The following is a 22269-nucleotide window of genomic DNA, read 5'->3' as shown; positions in this document are numbered from 1 at the left end:
AGAATCATCTATATACTTTATTTACTAAAGGAAAAAAGGAAGGAAAAGGAACTTATAACAACACATTTTGAGAAACAGCTAACTATAATTTAAGTTCCTCATAGTGTCTACGTTGTCCTTGTTCTTTAGTCAAGTAATATTGTTTTACTTTTAATGTATTCATGAGGGGAAAAAGTACCTCTGTTTTATACGTAAGTTTTTGTATTTTTCTTTTGCTGGTACTTCTCTCAGAGTATTATGTTTTCAGGCTAGAATGGCTGTGGCTTGTTACTGTTGCAATGACACAAAAAGGACATAAACCAACATGTTAGGGTAAATACTTTATTCCATGGTATCAGCATATATCATATACTGCATTTGGTGGAGTCAGACCAAGGAAAAAAAGTAAAAGTTGTCTAAAAACAGTGTGGGAAACAGGTGTTTAAAAATAAAAGGTAAGGGAATGGAGGCAGAACATTTTCAGTTTCATGTTGCTGTGGCAACAACCGAAAAGAAGACTTTTTTAATCTCCATCTCTCTCCTTCACTTTCTACCAAGATGCTGTTTAAGTGCTGATGTTCAATAGCAGTAAGACAGTTTCACAGGCATAACCTTTCCATACTGATGTAATAATATTGGGGAGGTGATGGAAAGGAAAATGGTGAGTCTCCATGCTTAATAAGCGTGGTTAGCCACGAACAGTGACTCTCCACCAGCAGCGCTGGCTCCAGAGGACACATATTTGCCCTCGCTGGCCTGGTGGTTGGCCTGTAAGAGGAAAAAAGGCCAGTATTATTGAATGCACAATTCAATACTGTACCACTTACTTTGAGACTAACAGTTACAGAAATCTCAGCTGCATTGCCATATATTAACACACTTTACTTTGTTATATTAACATTTTAATTACATTCACACGTACCAGAGCTCTCTTAATGAACTCTTCCTGGCATGCCTTTCCATTCTCCTTCTTGCCACCCCAGGCTTTGAGGGCAGAGGCCTGCAGGGCACGACCGTATGAGAAGGTCAGGGCCCAGGGCCTGTGCAGAGGGCACTGGTTCATGAGGTTCAGGTTGACGGAGGCCTCCTCCTCACTCTGGCCACCAGACAGGAAGGTGACACCTGCAAAGGAAGAGTGTAAGAGTTTAGCAATGCCCCACTTTAGGCATTTGAGTAAATGTCATACACAATGAAGAATTCAGCATTTTATAACGTTAGTGTACATGTCAACAAGAGAATATTATCATTATGTGCATCCAGCTCACCAGGGACTGCAGGGGGCACAGTGCGGCGCAGGGCAGTAACAGTTGCCATGGCAATCTCCTGGCCGGTGTACTTGTGTGAGCAGGAGTGTCCGGCGGTAACCATGTTGGGCTTGAGCAGGGTGCCCTCCAGGTAGACATGGTGGTCGGACAGGGCCTTGTAGACAGCAGCCAGCACCTTCTCAGTGATGTACTGGCAGCGCTTCAGGTCGTGGTCACCATCGGGGAGGATCTCAGGCTCAACAATGGGGACAATGCCATGCTGAGGAAGGCAAGGATTGTGTTAGCAACACAGGCAAGTTGATAAGAAGGAGGCTTAAAATAAGAATCACAGTGAGGACATACTTTATATATTACTTAATATGTCTTCATTGTTTCAGTGTTTTCTAAACTGTGTCCACATTTGAAAACAGACAAGAGGTTTCATGCTCCCTAATCAGCATTATTATCTACAGTATACTGAACTTTCTATGCAAAAATAACAGAAAAATAACTTTTCTTTCAATAGTGCAAAACATTAAAATGTGGTGGCTTGTTTTGAAAGTTCAAATGGTTTAAATAACTTATTATGACCCCTCAAAACCCATGCAGCAAGTGAGTGACATAATATATGCCACATGAAACAAAAAACACCATTGATGCTGCTTTTTTCATGATATACTAAGTGGATGTAATAGAAGGTGATATAGCTTTTGGGAATATCAACAAATCATTTGAAGTGTCTTTTGAACTGACATTTCTGTGTTTCACATTTGCAAAGCAAACAGATACATGGACTGTTAAAGCGACATTTTTTTCTACTCATAATTTACACAGGTCTGTGTTTGCCATGTAGTCCTTTAAAGTTACAAAACTATACACTACACTCATTTGGTCTGTTGGTTCTTACCATCTGGCAGATGCTGGCATAGCGGGCCAGGACATTGGCATTCTCCAGGATGGCCAGTTTTGAGGGAGTGTGGGAGGTGATCTTCAGCACACAGCGCCACTTGGCAAAGTCAGCACCATCCTTCTTGTACTGGGCGCAGCGCTCATACAGTCCATCGAGACCTGTGCAAAAAAGGGAAGGACACATTGGATAAGTTAGGTACAGGTAATCAAAAATGTTGCTCTCTTTGTGTCTAAATCTGCTCTTAACTCACCCTGGGTTGTTGTCTCGCCGTTGGTTCCGGCCAGAGGGACAACACCTTTGTCAACCTTGATGCCCACCACCATGCCTCTCTCTTTGAGGTATGCGGGGAAGGTCTTGCCACTATCGGTCTTCTGGTACATGGTCTCGTGGAAGAGGATGACGCCACCAATGCATGGCTTGACGCGGTCATCAGCGGTGAAGAGGAGCTGGCGGTACAGCCTCCTGTTCTCCTCAGTGTTCTCAGCGTTGATGCTCTGGAAGCGCTTGGCCACGCTGCCTGCAGGTTGTGGAGACAGATAAGATAGATGAAATCTGGATCCAATTGTGGACTGACGTGGTGTGTTTGTGCGAGGATTTGCAGATGGTTTCAAAGTTTTAAGTCTGACCAACCTCTGCAATTAGGCTATGACATTAACAACACATATCAAGATAGTAATTTCTCATCAATATGATAACACTGTGCCTAAAGAAATAGTTCTGAGAAATGTACATTTTAGCCACTCATATCATAACTATATTCATTATTTCACACAGATTTTGAATAAATCATCATTAGGACACTATATACTGACTCTGTTGATGTGTTTTTAGACTTTTAACCTGTTACAATCTGTTACACTTCCTTTTCAGATGAATGACCGAGTAATGATTTTTTCTACCTACAGAAAAATAATTAATTTACCGGTGGACTCATCTGCGGCGAGGATTCCCTTGCCGGGAGCCACAATCTTGTGAGCGATATCGCTGAGCTCCTTCTTCTGCTCAGGAGTGAGGAAGGGGAATGCGTGAGGCATCTTGACACTGTGTAGAAGGAGGAGGAAGACAAAGGATGAGATAAATAGGTAACATTTTCATAGGGAATACTCAGGGTCAAAATTATACAGAGGTGCAAGGGCAAAAGTTCAACAACATTCAGGTTGCAAAGTTTGACATTTGAGAATGTGGTCTTCTGAATACGTGAGAACCTGACTGATGGAAGTAGGACAGAACATTAGTTTGACTCTGTGGGAGAAGTGGTTAAACGAGATCCTGTTTGTATGGTTTGACTCTTTCCTGTCTGTCTGTATGTATGTCTGTCAGCCTAAAGAAAATCATATGAGCTGGTGTCCTGATAGTGTGACTGCAGTTGTTGCAGCTATAACTGTTGCAGCGACATAAGGCACTTTATGTGCTGGGGTTGCACATTATCCCCCAGGCACAATATGCAGTGGCATAGCGGATCCAGTGTCAGAGACCCTTCCACCCTCCTCTGCCCCACCCTGCATATATCTGACCCCCTTAAAAAATCATGACAAGCATGTGGTTGACCTATTCCATTTTCTAGCCTCTTATCCCCGACCCTTCCCTTCCTCTTCACAGCCCCCTTCCCTCCCCATTCCTCTTCCCTGCTCTTCTATTGCATTCCTCTTTCACCCTCCCCCCCACCACATGTCCCCTGGCTGTGCCTCCCCTATCAACAGGCTGAACTAAATATACACAGTGTACTACTGTAAAGCAATGGGAGCACTATGGCTCAGTAAGAAGGCGTTATATAAAAGAAAATTGTGCAATTCACACCCTACTGTTCAGAAGTCATGTATTCTACAGCAATATTAATAACCAGCAAGCCTGGACCAATTTAGACACATGGTTTTTAGTAAGAACAAACCACTGAGTCAACACCGCCTACTCAGAGACAGTGCAATGGAAACTTGCATCAGAAAAAAGAGGGTCAATGCAACCGCCAGTGATGCACTGATAGCAGATGAGCTAAAGTATTCAGTCATGGAAATAAGTGCGTTGTGTAAATACATAATGCAGAGGGAGAATTGTCATGCATAGCGTGGATGAGAAGTGCAAATAGTGAATAGTGAATGTAGTAGGGAAAATATTTTGTAATGTCTATTTTAGTGTATCAGAAGTAAATGAGAGGAAATGTGTCTTTGGGTGAAATGTTTCACTCATATGTGTCTCATGACACCTTAGCTGTCACAGTAACCACAACTTTGCTCGAGCTATGAGAATAGGTGAAGATTTTCACCTCTAGTGTGTGAGGAAAGCCATGCACCTCTTGCTATGAACAAAATATTCAAAAAGTAGCACAAAAGTCAACTGAAGTCATGTATTTGTCAATCGAGTTTTCAGTTCTTTTACCTTTGAGGTTAGGAGGAGTGCTGGGAGAAGAGAGAGGGATGGTAGAGATCCGGCCTTCGTCTGCGACACCCCTTCAGCCCGCTGGCCCTTGTATTTATCCTCCCATTGTGACCCCTCACATTTCAGCTGCCCAGCTATAAAAAGAACAGGACGCAACCAGAGACAGCTCGTGACATTCAGAGAGACTGGAGCTGGAGTAACGTGGTGGTGAGCAGCCAGTGAAAGGGCAAAGAGTGTTTCAGTGACTAGTAGAGAAAGCAACAGAGTGAGGGACAGAGAAGATGGGAGGTATAGGGAAAAGACAAGAAATATGAAGATGAGAGTGAAGTAGATGAGAATGAAGTATAGCACAAAATAGATAGATAGATAAATAGATAGATAGATAGATAGATAGATAGATAGATAGATAGATAGATAGATAGAGAACATTTCCCAGAAATATTTGAATGAGGGAATTAGCTTCACTTTGACGTCAGCGTCCGCTATAAAATTATGCATATTCCATTCACATACTGGCACCCTGTAGATTCTAGTTTTAAGCATTTTTTCAGCTTTATATTGTGACAAATAGAAGCATAGATCTTATAGCATAAAGATATTGAAGTTTCAGTTAATTTAGAATTTGCTGTCTCAACAGTAAAGAGCATCTCAGCACCCAGAGGTCATTTGAAAACGTATCTAGAGGAAGATAACTCTGAAGTGCGGTGTATATAGTATGTACTAACAGCACGCACGCACGCACACACTCTCACACAGAGGCTTGCAGAGCATGTGACAACACTGCTAACCTGCCCTTAGAAATCCAATCCAGACATCAACACAGTGTGCTGATCCTTGACCTTTTGATGACCTTTCTCAATCCTCTTTGCTTGGCATTAAAGGGTCAACTGGCAAGCTTTGCAAAGGTTGCACAAGCACACTGTCAAGTTGCACAACGCCTTATATATCAGTTTAATTTTCTAACTCAGATTGCTCACCAGAAAACACAAGTCACACCGTGTGAAAGGATGTGAAATTTTGCACCATACATGGTCAGAGCATTGGGTTTTTAGGGTTGAGGTAATTCACTGGTATGCAGTAGCAGCAAAAGAGGCTCACTTCCTTAAGTGGCCTCAGTGAGACAATGTGCATAGTTGTGATAAGAAGAAGAAGGAGAAAAAAACTTTTTTCCAGATGAAGTTGTGATGAAACTAATTAATGAAGAAGAATGAGATTCTGATATAGCAGACTTTTATTTGTTTCCTTAGATAGGTGAAATACCTGTGGCACCATAACACAAAACCTTAGAGTCATGTAGTCACCTACATATAGTAGGTACCTCCAAAAAACATCTATAATGTTTTTAAATGTCAAAAATATAAATAAACAGCCAACAATAGAGACAAAGTTATTTATCAGATATTGAATCCAATTATGATCCACCAACTCATGCTGTCTGCCTCTATATGGCACACTACGCCGACACACGCAAATGGGATGAGAGCACAGAGGAAGTCCAGCAGGAAAGGAGAAATGGACCTTTTTATTTTTAGATTTTTTTCTTCATGAGACGGATTGTTTAGTAAAACATAGTAAAACTTGGTGTGTTTGTAATATGAAATTTAAACTTCCTCTCTCCTTGGCTGATGTCAGAAGGAAATCAAAGACATCAACAGCACTGTTGGAGAAGGGAACCATAAAAATATCTCAAGAAAAACGTGCCATTTGCGTTGGCATTTTCCCTCAATAGCTCCTAAAACTGAATTCCCAGTGAGCTGTCTTGCTTGAATTTGAAGTGATGAAAACTTGTTCAAGTCTGATGAAAACACTTTTTTGGTCTGAATAAAACCTCCTCACACTGGTATCTGACATCCTCTTGTTTTTTCTCAGTGACAAATGTAGTGCAATGCCTGCCAACAAGAGCTGTGGTTTGTGGTAAAGTTTTTTTTTTTTGCTATTTATCATTTTAATCATTATTCATCAGACTTACATCAGAATGAGCATCAGTACCCAAAACATCATTCTGGGTTTAATCTAGTTTGTGTATAATATATATATATGTATGTATGTATATGTGTATATACAATGTGCTCACATACAACAGAAAGTGTTTGTCGACATTGTAACCCCTCCTACCCCCTCCTACAAAGTTTGGTTACCTTGGCTTTGAATACACCTTATTGTTTCTGCATTGTACTTTCGACATCTCCCTCCAAGTCATACTTTTAGTGCTTTTCATGGGAGTAACACAATGGACTGGAAAATATCTACAACATTATTCTTCTCAGGTGAGACAAAATGTGTGTGTGTGCGTGGGTGGGGGTGGGGGGGGATTAAAAACTGCACAGATTTGTCTTTGTCTCAATCTACAAAATCCAACTTTACTTAACTTTTATTTCTCATGGTTCAGGAGCTCAGAAAAAGTGCTTCATATGGCGCTAATTACACCTAAAACTTATACTAGTTCCTTTCCCCCCCACACATTTCTTATCAAATCCATTCATTTCTTATATATACCTACTCATCCTGTGCAGGCTTGCAAGGCAGACTGAAGGTAGTGTTTTTCAGAGGGCTGACACATAAAGACAGACATCCTAAATTATTATGTTTGAATTCAAATTGAATTGTTAATACTGCAACAGACATTACTCAGCTCTCGAAAGTTAACATGATCATATCTGCTGAATGTATACAACTTGTGAAACATATCAGACACCAACACAACACATCCTACTTATCTATCTCACTCATCAGAGGAAGCTGATGCAAATGTTCAACAGTTTTTACATTACACCATATCTAATGTGACTAGTTGCCATGTAGGAGGGCAGTAACAAACCTCCTGCAGACCCCTTGGTAGTATATATAATACATATATATGCTATATATATATTACAGTATGATCGAGGATCATAGAATTGGATGACATGAACTAAATGATAGGTAACTATGAACAGGTTAACACTAACAAATAAAATCTACAATATAGTATTTTCTGTAATTGTCTTCCTGAATCCATAAAGGCCACAGTAGAAAAAGCAGAATTTGAGGGTGATGATAAAATTATTATTATTTTTTTATGCATTTACTGGGTTTTTTTTGTTTTATTTTTGAAAGACTGTAACATTAAAAGTATAACATGATGTCATTTTAGAACATTTTGAAATTTAATGGCTACCAAAATTAATTCATATGCATCTGCAAGTGTCTAACTGAGGTTCAACAGATCCATTAAAGGAAGTTAACCATTTTAAAGCTGTCGGCCATGAGTATATATCTTGTCAGATGGTCTAAGAGTTTATACAACTTTGACCATCTTAGAAAAAAAGGTGAAAAGAAAGACCTTGTTTTTGCAACATTTAAACAAATATATCACTCAATGACAGGATAACCCTTGATAAGGCAAATATAGATGCTGTGTAAAGTAGTGCACTGTATCTTTATATTCAAGTCTTAGTATTTATCATGTATAGTAATTGAGTCACTATGTTTAGAATTTAACTAGACTAGGTCAAAACCTAGTATATGGCTGGTGTATGGGTGTGCAAAATTGTGGCCAGTTTGTTACAGGGATAATCAGTGGTAGTGTCTGTAATGTGAATTCCTGGATATTATATATTCATCTGGAGGCTGTGGTGGAAATTATAAATGAAATTTTTGGCAGCATTGGGTTCAAATGGTATTTTAATGCTGTTGTTCATCGTTTGTGGTGCGAAAACGTCAGAGAAATAAAAAGTGTGCGTCCTGGTATTAGTTCAATTAATTCAATTATAAAATCTAAAAGCACTGCTGGGCGTCTCTCCTGCCAGCTACGCAGCTCCACCGTCAGCAAGAGAGTCGATCACACTGGCGGTAGAGGAGGAGACGCTGTTATGTGTCTGTTATGACTGACACATACAGCAGAAGTTCAGCCGACTTTTCTGTATTTCATGCCGCAGGTAGGGGCTCAGAGCAGGAAGCAGTCGCTCTGCGTCACGCTGCAGAAATGTCATTATTCCAGTAAAACACAGACGGAGGAGGGGAAGGGGCGGGAGCGGTGCGGCCGGTTGGGGGAGGGGGGGCATATAAACTGAAAGACACATGGTGTACATTTTGATTTATGGTATAAAGCTGCCATGTATTGTATTACGGAAGATAAACTGCCATCCAGACATACAGAGCTGATACAGATAATTATATGTATTGTATGTTTAAAACTGTGGAAAACAATTTTGTACTGTAATACAACAAACTGTAATCGAAAGCATCACAGTAATTAAACAGATACTTGCTGACCTCAGGAGGAGGAGGAGTCTGGATAAATCTCAGCGCTTCCCCTGGATCATTTTGGATTTATGAACTGACAGCACTGAACTCTATGCACCTTATGGATGTTTTGCACTTTGGCACTGGTTGCACTTTATGTACTCTATATGTTATTCTGAAATTCAATACAGATCTTTTAAAAATGTAATACTACTCCTGTGCGTGGGCGTGAGTGGAACAAGTAGGTCTATCTACAGACTGGCAGTATCTACACAACACACCCACTTTACTACATGACACACCCACTTGGTTAGGTTTGGGCATGAAGAGTGAGATGTTTAGGGTTAGGCCATGTTTGCACCTGGCATTAACATGTGTCTTGGGTGATCTGATCACAAGTGGACAGCTCTAAGCACAGGTGTGAACTCACCCAAGACGCATTGAGGATGCACTGAGATCTGATGGCTTAGAGATCAGGGGGGCATGTCATGTAGTGAAGTGGGTGTGTTGTGTAGGTCAGCAAGACTGCAGATAAACCATGGATGTATTATAAGAGCTGGACACCGGACTAAAAATGGCACCCATTCAGTCCTATAGGAACTGCTCGGCTGGTGCATATGCCAAAAAAAGTTTCTAGCTTCTGGGTTTGCTTCTGTGTTGTGTGGCTCACTGAATATGTGCAGAAGTGTTTCCCCCACTGACCCTGCCCACGAGTTCCCGCTCGGCCCATAGACTTTACATTGTGATGATGTCACAAATATTTAAATTGCTTTTCTTGCCATGAGGAAAGTTTTATTTATTTTTTTTATTTAATATAAAACCTCCATGGATCAAAAGTTCATAATAGAAAGAGTCATAATTGACCTTCTTTGCAGTTTAAGGTGTCCTGTCAACAGTTTTACAGACATATCTTTTACAATGGTGGTCTATTGGGAAAATGCTTCTTGGGCCGCAGAGGGATTTTTCACTGCACTACTGCAAGTGGCCACAGGGAAAAATTGGCTGAGACAAGGAGACTGAGCAGCGGTGCCTATCCAGCTCTTTTTGTACATCCATGAGATAGACCCCTCTTCAGTGGAAGCTGTAAATTACCTCTAATGATGTAATAGAAAGCTGTTGCGCCGATTCATTTTGAAAAAGCAACAGCCAATGGGGAAACTCCAACACTAGGCCGGTTGACCAATGGTGCAACTCCATCACTCACTCAGCCACTCACTCACTGCATGTGTAAGGCTGGCACCACTGTTCCAGCCCCACTGTTGCAGTCCATCCAAAAATTTCTGACTTTTGCACCCTCTAGTGGTAGTAAAAAAACAACTCACACACTACACCTCATATACTGTATAGACTGAAAGTAACACAGACTGTACAGATTTTCACAAGGACTGGCTCCTCTACCTACAAATAAAAACTTGAGATTAATTTGAAAAATACTATAACTGTACACATGGTGGCTTTAAATCAGATAAATTGTGTGGTTCTTCCTTCTTTATTCCTCAGTGTTACAAGCTGCACTTTGTTTCAATGTCGATCCTGTGGCTTGGAAGTCCTTGAGTCACTCTGCTGCAGGTTTTGGATACCAGGTGGTGCAAAGACAATCAGAGTAAGTAGTGTGGTGGAGCATGGGTCTACAGTAACCATATCTGCTGCTTCACATCTGCTATGATAGGGTTTTTTCCAGCTCGCATTGCTGTCATATGTTAGTTTCACAGTAATGAGGTCATAAGCACGCAGCATTTCTTAACAGATAAAATGTGGGATTTATTTAGCTACACTGTACTCACTGAACAGGCGCTCTCATCTGATTGTTGGGTTTTATTTCTTCAGTTTGCTGGTCAGTGCCCCCCTTGCACAAAATTCATCAAGTCAGAGAGGGAAAATATTTAATTGCTCCACCGAATCCTGCAGGGAAGTATCAGTACCAGGTGAGCAACTACTCATTTCAAAATGCTTTATTGATTCTTTAGCTTTTGTCATCTGATAGATATTGTTTCAGGGGATTTATAAGACAGATACCGAGGCATCCATCTTTATCCTTACTGGCTTACTTGCCAACTGATTGAATGAAAAGTTATTCTACTTGTTCCCATAACAGTTCCTTTTGTTTTTGTTTAGGACTCAATAATTGACAAAATGACATGTTGAGATGGAGATTGTATTCCATTTTGTTGGAAAATGGTTATATAAGCATAAAATATGCATAGTTGTGAGACACTGCTGTACAGTCTTGACTGGGTAATGTTGTAATAGTTATCAGATCAGATAGGGAAAGAGAAATATTTTACTAGTGGTGGCTGTGGTTTGGTCACTGAGAATGTAGTTGTGTTGTATCTTGATAATTTTAACATAACTGATGGCTGATTTGCCAGAATTTGCAGTCAACATGTCCCTTGGTTTGACAATGACAAGTGATCCCACCACACAAAACACTCTGGTAAGTTGGTAAAGTGCAAAGATTTACATGTCATTGATAATAAAAATGCAGAGGTTTGTATCTCTACCAGTAAATCCATTTTTTTCCCAGCTTGAACATGTATTGTTTAAGAAACAGCAAAATAATCATCTGTCAATCAGGACTTGGTCTTATCTCTTTTCAGGCATGTGGTCCAACCATCCCAAAGGACTGCAAAAGTATCACACTGTATAGTGGTGTATGCTTGCAGTTATCCAGTTATGATCATGTTGAACACCCTATGAATTCTTCTGAAGGTACACAGGTTGAGTTTTTTTTACAGTCTCAAAGGTAGTGATAAAAAAAGGTCTGGTGATATTTGAGCACCACTGCACACACTTATCACTTCATACACACAACCCAACATGCATATTGGTAGAAATCTGAGCATTGGATTATTTGTATTATACTGCAACACGTTGCTAAGTAGCTTTTCTGGAGTGATCAGCACAACAGTATGCCTGAGCACTGGAACAAGCAGACAGATGATATAGCAATGTGTAATGTTCACAACAGGATGACATAAATGTTTTAAATCACTGTGCTTAAGAGGAAACTGTATATAATTATTCAGATGTATTTCTCCTTTTTGACAGAATGTCGAACCCAAGAGATTGCATTTCTGTTGGATGGCTCAGGCAGCGTAGATGCACAGGATTTTGATAGAATGACGACTTTTGTGAAAAATCTGGTTGGATCATTTCAGGGACAGGATACAAAGGTAGGATTGTACTCAAAATATACCTCAGCCCTCCATGTAACTTGTTTGATTATTTGACTGTTGAATACATATCTCCATTTATATCCATACATATTTCCATTTTTTCTTCTTTTTTTCCAGTTTGCCATTGCCCAGTTCTCCACAAATTCCACCATCCATTACTACTTTGACACTTTTGATACTAATATCTCGGAATCTCAAATTGATGGAATAAGACAGTTAATTGGAGAGACTTACACAGCTAAAGCCATCGAACACGTTGTGTAAGGGCCTTCATGATGCTAATGTGTGACACCATCCTCAGAAGTTAACAATGTGTTTTTCTTTGATTTTAGAGTTTTCCTATCGTGTTATGATATGTTGTTCATATTGATTTTCAACAGTCATGCCAAGTTTGATACAAATCAGCAGCATTACATCTAAACTGGCAAACTTTCAAAACTTTTTCAAAGCATTTCTATAAATAAATACTTCAAAATCTACTGTTACCAATTATACCAATTATAACACAACATATAATAGAGAAATTTTAAATCAGCTCAACACATTATACAGAAAAATAATCATTTAGAAGTACAGTACTTACAGTACTTAAAGTACATCTCACACCACTCACTATTATATTTATTGGTTAATCTGGGAAATATTAAATTGGGGTTTGGACACCTGAGGGATTCTTCTGCCTGCACACTGTTGAGAGGCAACAAGACAGCAATTAAATGGCACAACTAGTGGTATTAAGCCATGAGAGTTTTGGTTTTATTTGTCTGGGATCTGATATTTCTGCCTCAATGGAGAGTGTATGGGATTTTATTTTCTGTGCTCACAGCACTAAAAAGTTAAAAATTCACCAGCAACATGTTTTCAGAAACAATGTCCATGTTACTCAGAAATCTCAGAGAGACATCTCAAAGCTTGTATGAATAAAACCAAAACTATTTGCATGACTTGATGCTACTGAGGTAAGTGACAAGTGATTTCTTAACCTATAAAGGCATTTAATTTTCTTTCATTAAAAATGTACCACAAGAACATGTATTAAAAGTGGATTTTTCTTTTGACAGCAACAATGTCTTCTCGGCAAGCAGAGGCTCCAGGTCAGATGCGAAGAAGATTTTAATAGTCATTACAGATGGAGAATCTAATGACCGGAATGATTTGCCAAATGCAGTAAATTCAGCTGAAAAGAAAAAGATTGTTCGATTTGCTATTGGGGTAAGTTGCATTTATACTGTGTTGTGTTAACATGTTAAAAAGTTAAAGCACATCTGACTAACACATCACATACAGCTCAGGTGACAGCAGCTACCTATAATCTGTTTTCTGTGGGATTTAAGAATGAAATGTCACAAAATGTTATTTGTCCACATTAAAGGCACAATCTTTCTTTTTTTGATCATATAAATTAAAATTGTACTCTCGACCATAATTGAGGAGTTTCAGGTATAGCTGGAAAATTGCCTTTTGTGTTTCTGAAAATAGTTTATACTTTCTACACTCCAAAATTTACAGGCATTATCGATAAACAAACCTTTAACAGCACTGAAAAAACAAATGACTTAATGCTGCATGCTTGCATACTAAAGACATGATGATCAGTTTGAGAGTCAGTAATATAAATGGAGCCAATATTTTACTTTTGTGCATACAAATTGATTTTGTTGTACAGTACAACACCTCAAACATGTTTTCTCAACATCCCTAGGTGGGGGGTGCATTCACAAATTACAGAGCAAAACAGGAACTGGACACCATTGCCTCTAAACCCTCAGCAAACCACGTGTTTCAAGTATCAAACTTTAGCACTCTTGAAAAAATACGGCAGAATTTGCAGGACAAAATCTTCTCTATCGAAGGTACATATGTAACCTTATCATGACAGCTTTACATCTTTTTTGTGTTTTATTGTGATATTACTGTAAAAGTTATAGTTCCAAAGTAAACAATTATTATGTCATTTATTAGGAAGTGTCATTTTAAACTGAACTGTCAGTCATTAGAAGTGACATGGGCAATATGGGCAAAATATAGACTTACTGTTTTAACAAAAAAATACATAAATATCTTGGCAAATACTTTTAATTACAACTCAGAGCTATAATCAAATTTCAAATCTGTATACTAACTCATTTATGTTGCTGTTACAGGATCTCAAACTGGTGGAGAGTCACTGAAAATGGAAATGGCTCAAGTGGGATTCAGTGCAGCTTATGTGCCTGGGGTAATTAAAAACACCGGACAGTCACTGGACAGTATAGTCTTAGAAACACAGACACACACAGATACACACACACACACACACACACACACACACACACACACACACACACACACACACGTCTGTGTGTCACTCCTTGTGGCTGAAAAGCATATAGCTATAAAAGGTCCAGATGATGAATGTATGATGCATTTAGCCTTTTCCTTTCCTTGGCTGATGTTTTGTGCCAAACACATTTTCTATACATTTCTGTCTAAATTGCAGGGGATTCAGATGGGTATTGTTGGTGCCAACCAGTGGAAGGGAGGCTACCAGAAATATACAAGCACAGGCCAGAAGAGGATCTCCTATGAGCCTTCAAATATGGAACCTGACAGTTATCTGGGTAAGAATATTATAGTATATGCAATGGTGTATTTACACTGCTGTACTATAATCCTTCCTCCCATCTTTTGAAAACACAAGAGTTTGGAAAAGGGACAGGAAAAAAGCAAATGAGGAATAAGGAGTGAAAACTTTACAGCAACATATTTGATATCACATGTAATGCCAAAAAGGACATTTTTTTATTTTTGATTTTTTTTGCAAAAGAAGATCCCACACTTTAATGTCTTCAAAATAAAGAAAATACATCAATCACCAAGTGATTCCATCAAAGGGGAAATCAAGAACCAAATACCACACCCAGTACTGATCATGTTGATGGATCTTATATGATTCAAAGTTGTGCAGATGCCAGTAAGATATCAACAAATCCTGAAGATGCAGCTTGTATAGATATTGTGATGGTTTTTAAAATGTCTTCAGGGAAGACCAAAGTGAAGGCTCCTCATGGTCTCCAGATTTAAATGCACACAAGAAAAGCAAAGAATATTCTGAACTAGAAGCATCCTGCAAGGAAAAGTGTGTAGGGGGTGACCCAAAGCAAGTTTTTAAATGTTAAATCAAACAAAGAACAAATAATGCTTATTTGTAATTAATAGCTTGCTGAAATGTGTAATTTTAAAGATTGTTCCTAGCCTTTGGATACTAATAAGCTTGACTCTTTAATTCTAGGTTACTCCATGGCAGTCGCCAAAACGTCGGGTGGCACACTGACAATTGTAGGTGCTCCAAGATATCAACACAGAGGAGTTGTGATTTCAGTTTTTGAAGACAGTTATAACCAAACAATTGATCCCGTTGCTTGGCAGGTGTGTGTTCATGATTAAGACAATATAAAGAATTAATTTTTTTAATCTTAAATTAAAGGTTGTTGTTTTTTCACTTTACTAATTGTTTTTTGTTGCTTACACAGTTTCGGATTGGTGAATATTTTGGTGCAGTGGTTTGCGCCATGGATGTGGATCGTGACACGTACACTGACCTAGTCCTCATATCTGCCCCTATGTACATGGACAGTGATAGAGAGGGACGAGTTTATGTTTGTAGCTTATCAAATGTGGTAAATGACAGTTCTATCCAGAATCTATTGTATTTTTTCAATGAGAATTCAAACATCGACTCTCATCCTTTTTTTCTATTTCCACCAGAGAGTTGAGTGTCGCTTCGATAATCCATTAGTGCTGAGAGGGGATGCATCTGACCAAGGAAGGTTTGGGTCTTCTCTCGCTGTATTGCCTGACCTTAACAGTGATGGTCTCAATGATTTGGCAGTTGGAGCACCTTTGGAGAATGGTGGTCAAGGTAGCATCTACATCTTTCACGGCGAAATAGGAGGAGGAGGAGGAAGAATTCATCCTACTTACTCACAGGTGAGCGAGAGCAAAGATGCAACAAGAGGATTTAAATGATACATATGGCTTCTTGTTTAATATACAATTTAGACAAAATTTATTTTTTATTGATTAGAATGTTTTCATTTATATAGAGAATCGCTTCCTCTGAAGTCCAGCCAGGACTGAAATTCTTTGGCATGTCGATCAGTCAGTCGTCTTTTGACCTTAGTAACGACAATCTGCCTGATTTAGCAGTGGGTTCAAAGGGAACCGTTGTCTTACTCAGGTAAGATGCTCCTGTCACACATTATTACTCTCAAGTGTAATTCTACCATTTGTGTTCATTTGTGTCAACGTAATCATACAACCATAAGGTTTATAACCATGAAGTCTCCACCTTTCACAATAACACAATTTTAAGTCTCTTGTTACTAATTTAGGACAGAACTGTTCACCAATAGCGGATTGTATCAGGCAGCTAAAATAAGATATACTGGTTGTCATTTTGGTATACTGCTTTACAATTTTCATATGTATTTTCCTACTCTGTCCATATCCAGATCAAAGCCTATAGTAATGGTAGATGCTGCGGTGACATTCAACCCAAACAAAATCCAAATTCAAAACTCAGACTGCTCAAAACCACTGAACAACACAGCTACAATCTGCTTTACCATGACCAGACGCTCTACAGTAGATAAAGGTCACTGATTCTCTTCGCTGTTTCTAAACCACAGACCCACTGTCCATCCATTTAGATATGTGTGTACATGAGTAACCTTTAAATGAAACTCTAATTCCAGCTACAGCAACGATTAATTATACTTTAAAGCTGGATGCCACACGTAAGGTCCCAAACAACCGAGCTTACATCAGGGAGAAACAACGAGAGGAGACCGGATCAATAACTCTTGGCTTAGAGAAACGATGCTTCGATGTGAACTTCCACATTAAGGTGAGTTGTTTAAAACCTAATAACATCAGGAAAACCCACTACAACCCACACAGCTTCAATGTGAAAAACATAATTTTTGATATAACCAACCTTCACTACTTTGATATTCATAATAGTACCCTCCTCTCACAGGCCTGTCCAGAAAATGCTCTGAATCCACTTAACAATGAGCTCCGATTCACCTTTGATGGTTTGCCTTCTGACAAAAAACTCAGCCCCAGTCTGACCCAACAGGCTCAGACAACAACCTGTCATCCTGTAAGTAATCTTTAAAGACACCCTCGTTTATTGGTCGGTTTTATTCATACTGAGGGTGTTTTCAAACCTATATTCATTTGCTCTGGTCCAAATCAGTGGATGAGTTGGTAAACTTGGTGTGCTTTCCCGTTGGTTGGATTTCCAACTAAAAAGCATCACTACAAGCCACGAGAGAACGTTCACTCCTCTCATTGCTTACATGTGTCTGGGGTGGGAGCAAGAACATAAACACAGAAGAAACTCCTGAAGAATGTTTGGCAACATCATCATGCCACCAAAAACAAACCACTCCAGAGTTTGTTTGGGACTGGACCAAGACCATATCCTCAAAGGGTCTCGGTATGGTTATTTTAGTCTGCACCTGAGTATGATTACTGTGCTCAGATCTGCCCAGAAGAATCACATCAAGGGAGAAAATTTACCAGTTCGATTCATACTATTCACATGTGGTCTTCACTGACTGTCAGAATTTTAACTGAAGTGAAGATTGAACAATAAAGGTCAGGGTTTGTGAAGTTAAGAAAAACAACTTGACTTTCTGATTCATGTTTGTCACATGTTGACAATACTTTTTGTGATTAATTACATGGTTGCCACGTCATGACAGATATCACCACATACTTGAGCATTAGCTGCTATGTGGAGAGCTCTCCATTACTATGAAATGCTCAGGAATCGTCCGTCAAGCTTTCTGAATAATGTTCAGTTGTAATTCTAATTGTTTGTCATGTCTGTCTTGGCTGTTTGCTCCTACACTTTCTGAACATACATGGTTTACTTCATTCTGTCTTCCACAGTTACAGTTTGAAATCAACTGCGGCAATGACAACAACTGTACAGATAACCTGAAAGTGGATTTCAACTTCACCAGGCGAGTCTGAGTTTCAAATGTGAAGCCTGACTTAGGTGTGTGGATCTACTGTTTTATCTGTGGATTTACTATTGGTGGGCAGGTGACATGTTTAACTTTTCTCTTTGCACTCCCAAATTGGTCAGCATGCTCTTTTAATTCTACTCTTTCAGCAGAGCGTTTGGTGTGTTACTCTTTTTCTATGTGATGGACTAAAGTTACATGCACCTGTACTCTCCCGTGTTTTTTTTTCTGCCCTTCACTTTTCCATGTTCTCCTAATCTATCAGTTCCTCAGAGGTTAAAGTAGGCATTGATGAATTGCTGGAGGTCACTGTGTCAGTGGAAAACAGGGAGGAAAACTCCTACAACAGCCATGTCATTCTCACGTACCCACCTGGGCTCTCCTACAGGAAGGTTACAGGTCTACAGGTGAGGATCAAGTCTGTTTCAATTCAACTCTGCTCAGCTGCTCTCTGAGGTTATGCAGTGATTGTGGATTATGTTTGCTTTTGTTTAATTAATTTATTTTTTAATAAAGGGAAGAATTGAGTGCAAATCCTTGGACAGTGGAGCTGACTTATCTCAGGGAAAGACAGACTGCACTATTGACAAGCCTATTTTCAAGAGCAACGCTAAGGTTTGTAGTGTGTACAGAAGCATCTCATCTCACTGCAGCTGAGCCGAGAGAGGAGACAATCTGATCTCTGTCATTCTTTTCATTTTAGGCGCTCTTCATTGTGTCCTATGGGATCGAAAGCAACAGTCAACTTGACAGGAAGTTATTCATCACTGCAAATGCCAACAGGTACTGTTGTGTTCATCTTCCAGCCTATAAGCACATCACTGTACATGTGTGTATGTGACAATTATTATTATTATTCATGTGTACAATTAATTTCACCTCTCTTAGTGGGAACGAGCACTCCAAGTCAAGTGAACTTTACAAAATGAAAGGGATTGATGTGAAGTACAGCATTTTTATGACAATTGAAAGGTTTGTGTTCTATGTGATTTAATAAGTTTAAAAATATTTTAAAATAATTTAAAGTGACATTGTAAAGCTCAATGTCTTTGAAACATTCAATGTTTCTGTTCAGTTCCCTCAGCTACAGCAATTTCACTCACGGCAAGAGTAATTTGCAGAAACCACTCCAACAATCAATTAAGGTAAAAAATCTTATCCTAACATAATATCCTTTTTAAAAAGGTTAATTAACTTTATTCAGACTTGACTTTAATGCTCAGTTAGTCTTTTTCTTTTCTCCCCTCTTAGGTTATAAATGACATCAGAGCACTGAATTTCACTGTAGTGATCAGGGTGCCAGTAAAGCTTGGTGATAAAGACATCTGGGTGGATTCGAGCAGTTTGCAGGTAATATGTGGGAACTCATTGTTACTGAAACCCCAGAAGTCTCAAATGTAGCTGTTTTTATGCACCTAAAGCCTTGTGGATGAATTTGTTCTCTGTTAAAATGACATGAATCAGCTCTATTTCAGATTCCAGACTGCCAAAGAGACAAAGATGAAAAACCCACTGTCACAAATTTTGTTGCTCAGATACAAAAAGATAAGTCAGTGGTAAGTATCAGAGGCTCTACCATCTGTACATGGTAGAATTTAATCTAATCATATATAGATTTAGAAATGTATGGTATTTTAGTGCATTACACAACATGAGTTTTCCCTGTTTCCAGCAATAAATTTAGGCCTCCTTTTAATCACCCACAGGACTGCTCTGTAGCCAGTTGCAGAGTGTTCAAGTGCAATCGATTCACGGGAACTCTGGAGAGTAAAAAGTACACAATCTCTGCCAACCTTAGTTCTGAATGGATAAAGCAGGTAACTAATGTGTGTGTATTAAAAATAATAATGTTGTAATGAAAATGAACAACCCTAAAGATTAAATTAAATGTCTGACTCCCTTGTTTTTCTTACACAGATTGGACTTGATTCTGCCAAATTCCTTTTGACCAGCACGGCCAGTCTGGAGTACGACAGAAACCAGTACATCAACAACAATCCTACCATTCACAAGGTACACATTGGATTTGTTTATTTGTGTTTGAAAAGAGCTTGCATGGAGATCTGATCCAAAATCTGTCACTGCACATCTCAGATTGTGGCAGAGGTAGAAGTGTATCCTGAACCAGACTTCACCAAAGAGATTGTTGGAGGATCTCTGGGAGGGTTGGCTCTGCTGGCTTTACTCACTGCTGGCCTGTACAAGGTGAGATACTTTACATGCACTATATCAGTTTATTACACAGCATCATGGAGGCAATACAACAATTTGAGGTCTGGTATTGGGCACCCTTTATCACAAAATACACCCAGTTACAAAACTTGAATGTGGCATATTTATATTTTCATTATTCTCTCATTTGGTTTGGTTCTTTTTATGTTTTTATTGTGCATCTCTAATTCAGGATTGCAGTGTTTTTATCTAACTTCCTTTGTTTTGTACTCTCAGGCTGGATTTTTCAAGAGTAAATACAAAGGGATGATTAATAAGGGGGAAACAGCTGATCTGAGGGATGAGGGAGGCGAACCCACACCAGAATAACAAACATAAAGTTAGTTGATGCCCCACAGACAAGCTGATACAAGCCAGAAAACACCAAAACTGTCCCAACATCTACACTGGCTTTGTTATCTTGGATTAGTTCATCTGTACCATAAATTGTTGTGCGTTTTTGTCCTAAATAGAAAATATATAAATATGCTGCCATTATCATGAATACACATTTGAATAGAAAATATATTTGTGTGAAAATTTTCATTTCATTATCCTTAAAAAGAGCTTGTGATCCATACATAGAGCGGCAAGAGTTTTAGAACTTCAAAACTGATTTTGTAAGCCACATTTTGAACTGAATAGCTTACTGTTGGTCTATAATTAAATATTTGCAAACCATGTGTTAATTTGTACATTTTATTTTAAGTGAAAAATTATTCAATACAGTATAATCCTTTGGAGTCTGGGTGTCATCACATGATGTACTGTAAAACTACTGAAATACACAGTGGAACAATAAGAGTGAGCACCTTACTTGCTTGAGATATATTTTATGTATTTTGATGTATATAGATGTATTTGATATGACTTTCACTGACAATGTGAGCTGCCTTGTTTTTAATTACATTTTAAAATGTGCAACGTTGTGTTCTGAATGCATGTAAAAAGATATATTTGATGCTTCATCAATTTTTATTTCATATGTGATTAAAATCACAGTTTTTTTTTGAAAATTGACCTTATACAAAGCTGATCATGACAATTTTACGTAGGAAGAAAACAAAGGTATAAATGAGTATTGAGCATAAATAACATAAAGGTTGTCCTTCATTTAAGCGGATTCAGTGGAACATTTTGGAAATGACATTGTCTTTTAAAATAATTCATCATATTACAGAAAAATATCTTTTATTGTTAAAAAATATAAACATCTTTGGCTTTATGATGCAACATTTTCTTCAACATTTTTCTTCTATTTGACCTGCGTTACTGTATGTGCATTTACAGAATTTAAGTGAGGCTTATGAGGAGTGTTTAAAGTGGTCAATCAACTTGACTTTTAAGTGCAATAATGAATTGCTTCAAGCATCCCTTTGACAACAGACCTAATAGCTTGACAACAGGAACATAGAGGTAAAAAGAAGGACAGGAATGAGGACATGGAGAAACCTGCTGCTCCTCCTGTGGCGGCAGGAGAAGGCATGTTGCCCACTGTCTCCTTTAAGAATGACCCGAATCTTGAAGTTTTGGCAAAGATCTGAACATCTGCACAGAGAAATTTGCTTCCACCTTTTGTTACAACAGCCACCTGGAACCAAGATGAATCTGACTTGCATAGCAGAGGGCCACCCTGATCACCCTGTAAATCTAAGAACAGATAGAAACATGATCATCGATCATCCAAATCTGAAAACTAACATCTACAAACTTCTGACACAATGAAAAACAAAATTTAGAAACTGGTGGATGGGAAAAATTATTTTACCTGCTTATTGTCCATGTTATATGTGCAAATGTTCTCTGAGTTAGAAACATTCCCACAATTTGTTACTCGAGTTTCAAGGTCGCGAAGACTTGTGCCAGCTCTGTCAGTGCCTAAAAAAATCCCTTTTACTCATGTGAATACAAACAGTGAACAAAGTACAAAGTAACTCTCAAAGATCTACTGAAATTAAACTTATCATGCAAACAATATGAACTTACCTGTGCTCTTGCTCCTAGTCCCCCAGCCTGTCACCCAGCATTGACTTCCAGCAGTGAAAGATCTGGCATTGCTAATGTCCTCTAGGGATGTGCAGAGAGCCCAGTATTTGTATTTGTATCTATATTTGTTGAAGCAGCAAAATTAT

General features: G+C 38.8%; 2 protein-coding genes across 2 annotated transcripts; one reads left to right on the top strand and one right to left on the bottom strand.

The window, feature by feature from the left end:
• Positions 1–307: 307 nt before the first annotated feature.
• aldoab (aldolase a, fructose-bisphosphate, b) lies at positions 308–4627 on the bottom strand. The gene is made up of 7 exons (XM_044337489.1): positions 4507–4627; positions 3056–3174; positions 2384–2650; positions 2131–2291; positions 1245–1503; positions 902–1101; positions 308–747 (listed from the first exon to the last, which is right to left on the bottom strand). The coding sequence occupies exons 2-7, from the start codon at positions 3165–3167 to the stop codon at positions 655–657; spliced, it is 1092 nt and encodes a 363-aa protein (XP_044193424.1). The 5' UTR covers positions 3168–3174; positions 4507–4627; the 3' UTR covers positions 308–654.
• Positions 4628–6706: 2079 nt separating this feature from the next.
• On the top strand, positions 6707–20469 carry LOC122971016 (integrin alpha-M-like). Its single transcript, XM_044337443.1, has 30 exons — positions 6707–6773; positions 10231–10333; positions 10558–10655; positions 11100–11164; positions 11328–11439; positions 11779–11903; positions 12024–12166; positions 12968–13118; positions 13609–13759; positions 14051–14124; positions 14386–14506; positions 15178–15314; positions 15419–15565; positions 15654–15875; positions 15992–16125; positions 16400–16542; positions 16643–16794; positions 16927–17052; positions 17850–17923; positions 18192–18333; positions 18443–18541; positions 18630–18709; positions 18815–18898; positions 19002–19071; positions 19178–19276; positions 19402–19482; positions 19633–19743; positions 19844–19939; positions 20021–20131; positions 20375–20469. The coding sequence occupies exons 1-30, from the start codon at positions 6737–6739 to the stop codon at positions 20465–20467; spliced, it is 3381 nt and encodes a 1126-aa protein (XP_044193378.1). The 5' UTR covers positions 6707–6736; the 3' UTR covers positions 20468–20469.
• The last annotated feature ends 1800 nt before the right edge of the window (positions 20470–22269 follow it).

This window comes from Thunnus albacares, chromosome 20 (assembly GCF_914725855.1).
Source record: "Thunnus albacares chromosome 20, fThuAlb1.1, whole genome shotgun sequence".
Taxonomy (NCBI): Eukaryota; Metazoa; Chordata; class Actinopteri; order Scombriformes; family Scombridae; genus Thunnus; species Thunnus albacares.
The sequence above is the reverse complement of the archived record's forward strand: the minus strand, read 5'-3'. Positions and strand labels throughout refer to the sequence as shown.

What these genes read in the sequence shown, in the direction of transcription:
- aldoab (XM_044337489.1), bottom strand. Translation starts at nt 3,167, where the DNA reads ATGCCTCACGCATTCCCCTTCCTCACTCCTGAGCAGAAGAAGGAGCTC. An exon ending in CGGCGAGACAACAACCCAGG is followed by an intron (nt 2,292 to 2,383) that starts GTGAGTTAAGAG and finishes TTTTTTGCACAG; the next exon opens with GTCTCGATGGACTGTATGAG. An exon ending in TGTGCCCCCTGCAGTCCCTG is followed by an intron (nt 1,102 to 1,244) that starts GTGAGCTGGATG and finishes CTTCCTTTGCAG; the next exon opens with GTGTCACCTTCCTGTCTGGT.
- LOC122971016 (XM_044337443.1), top strand. Translation starts at nt 6,737, where the DNA reads ATGGACTGGAAAATATCTACAACATTATTCTTCTCAG. An exon ending in GTGGATTTCAACTTCACCAG is followed by an intron (nt 17,924 to 18,191) that starts GCGAGTCTGAGT and finishes CTAATCTATCAG; the next exon opens with TTCCTCAGAGGTTAAAGTAG. An exon ending in TGGATTCGAGCAGTTTGCAG is followed by an intron (nt 19,277 to 19,401) that starts GTAATATGTGGG and finishes GCTCTATTTCAG; the next exon opens with ATTCCAGACTGCCAAAGAGA.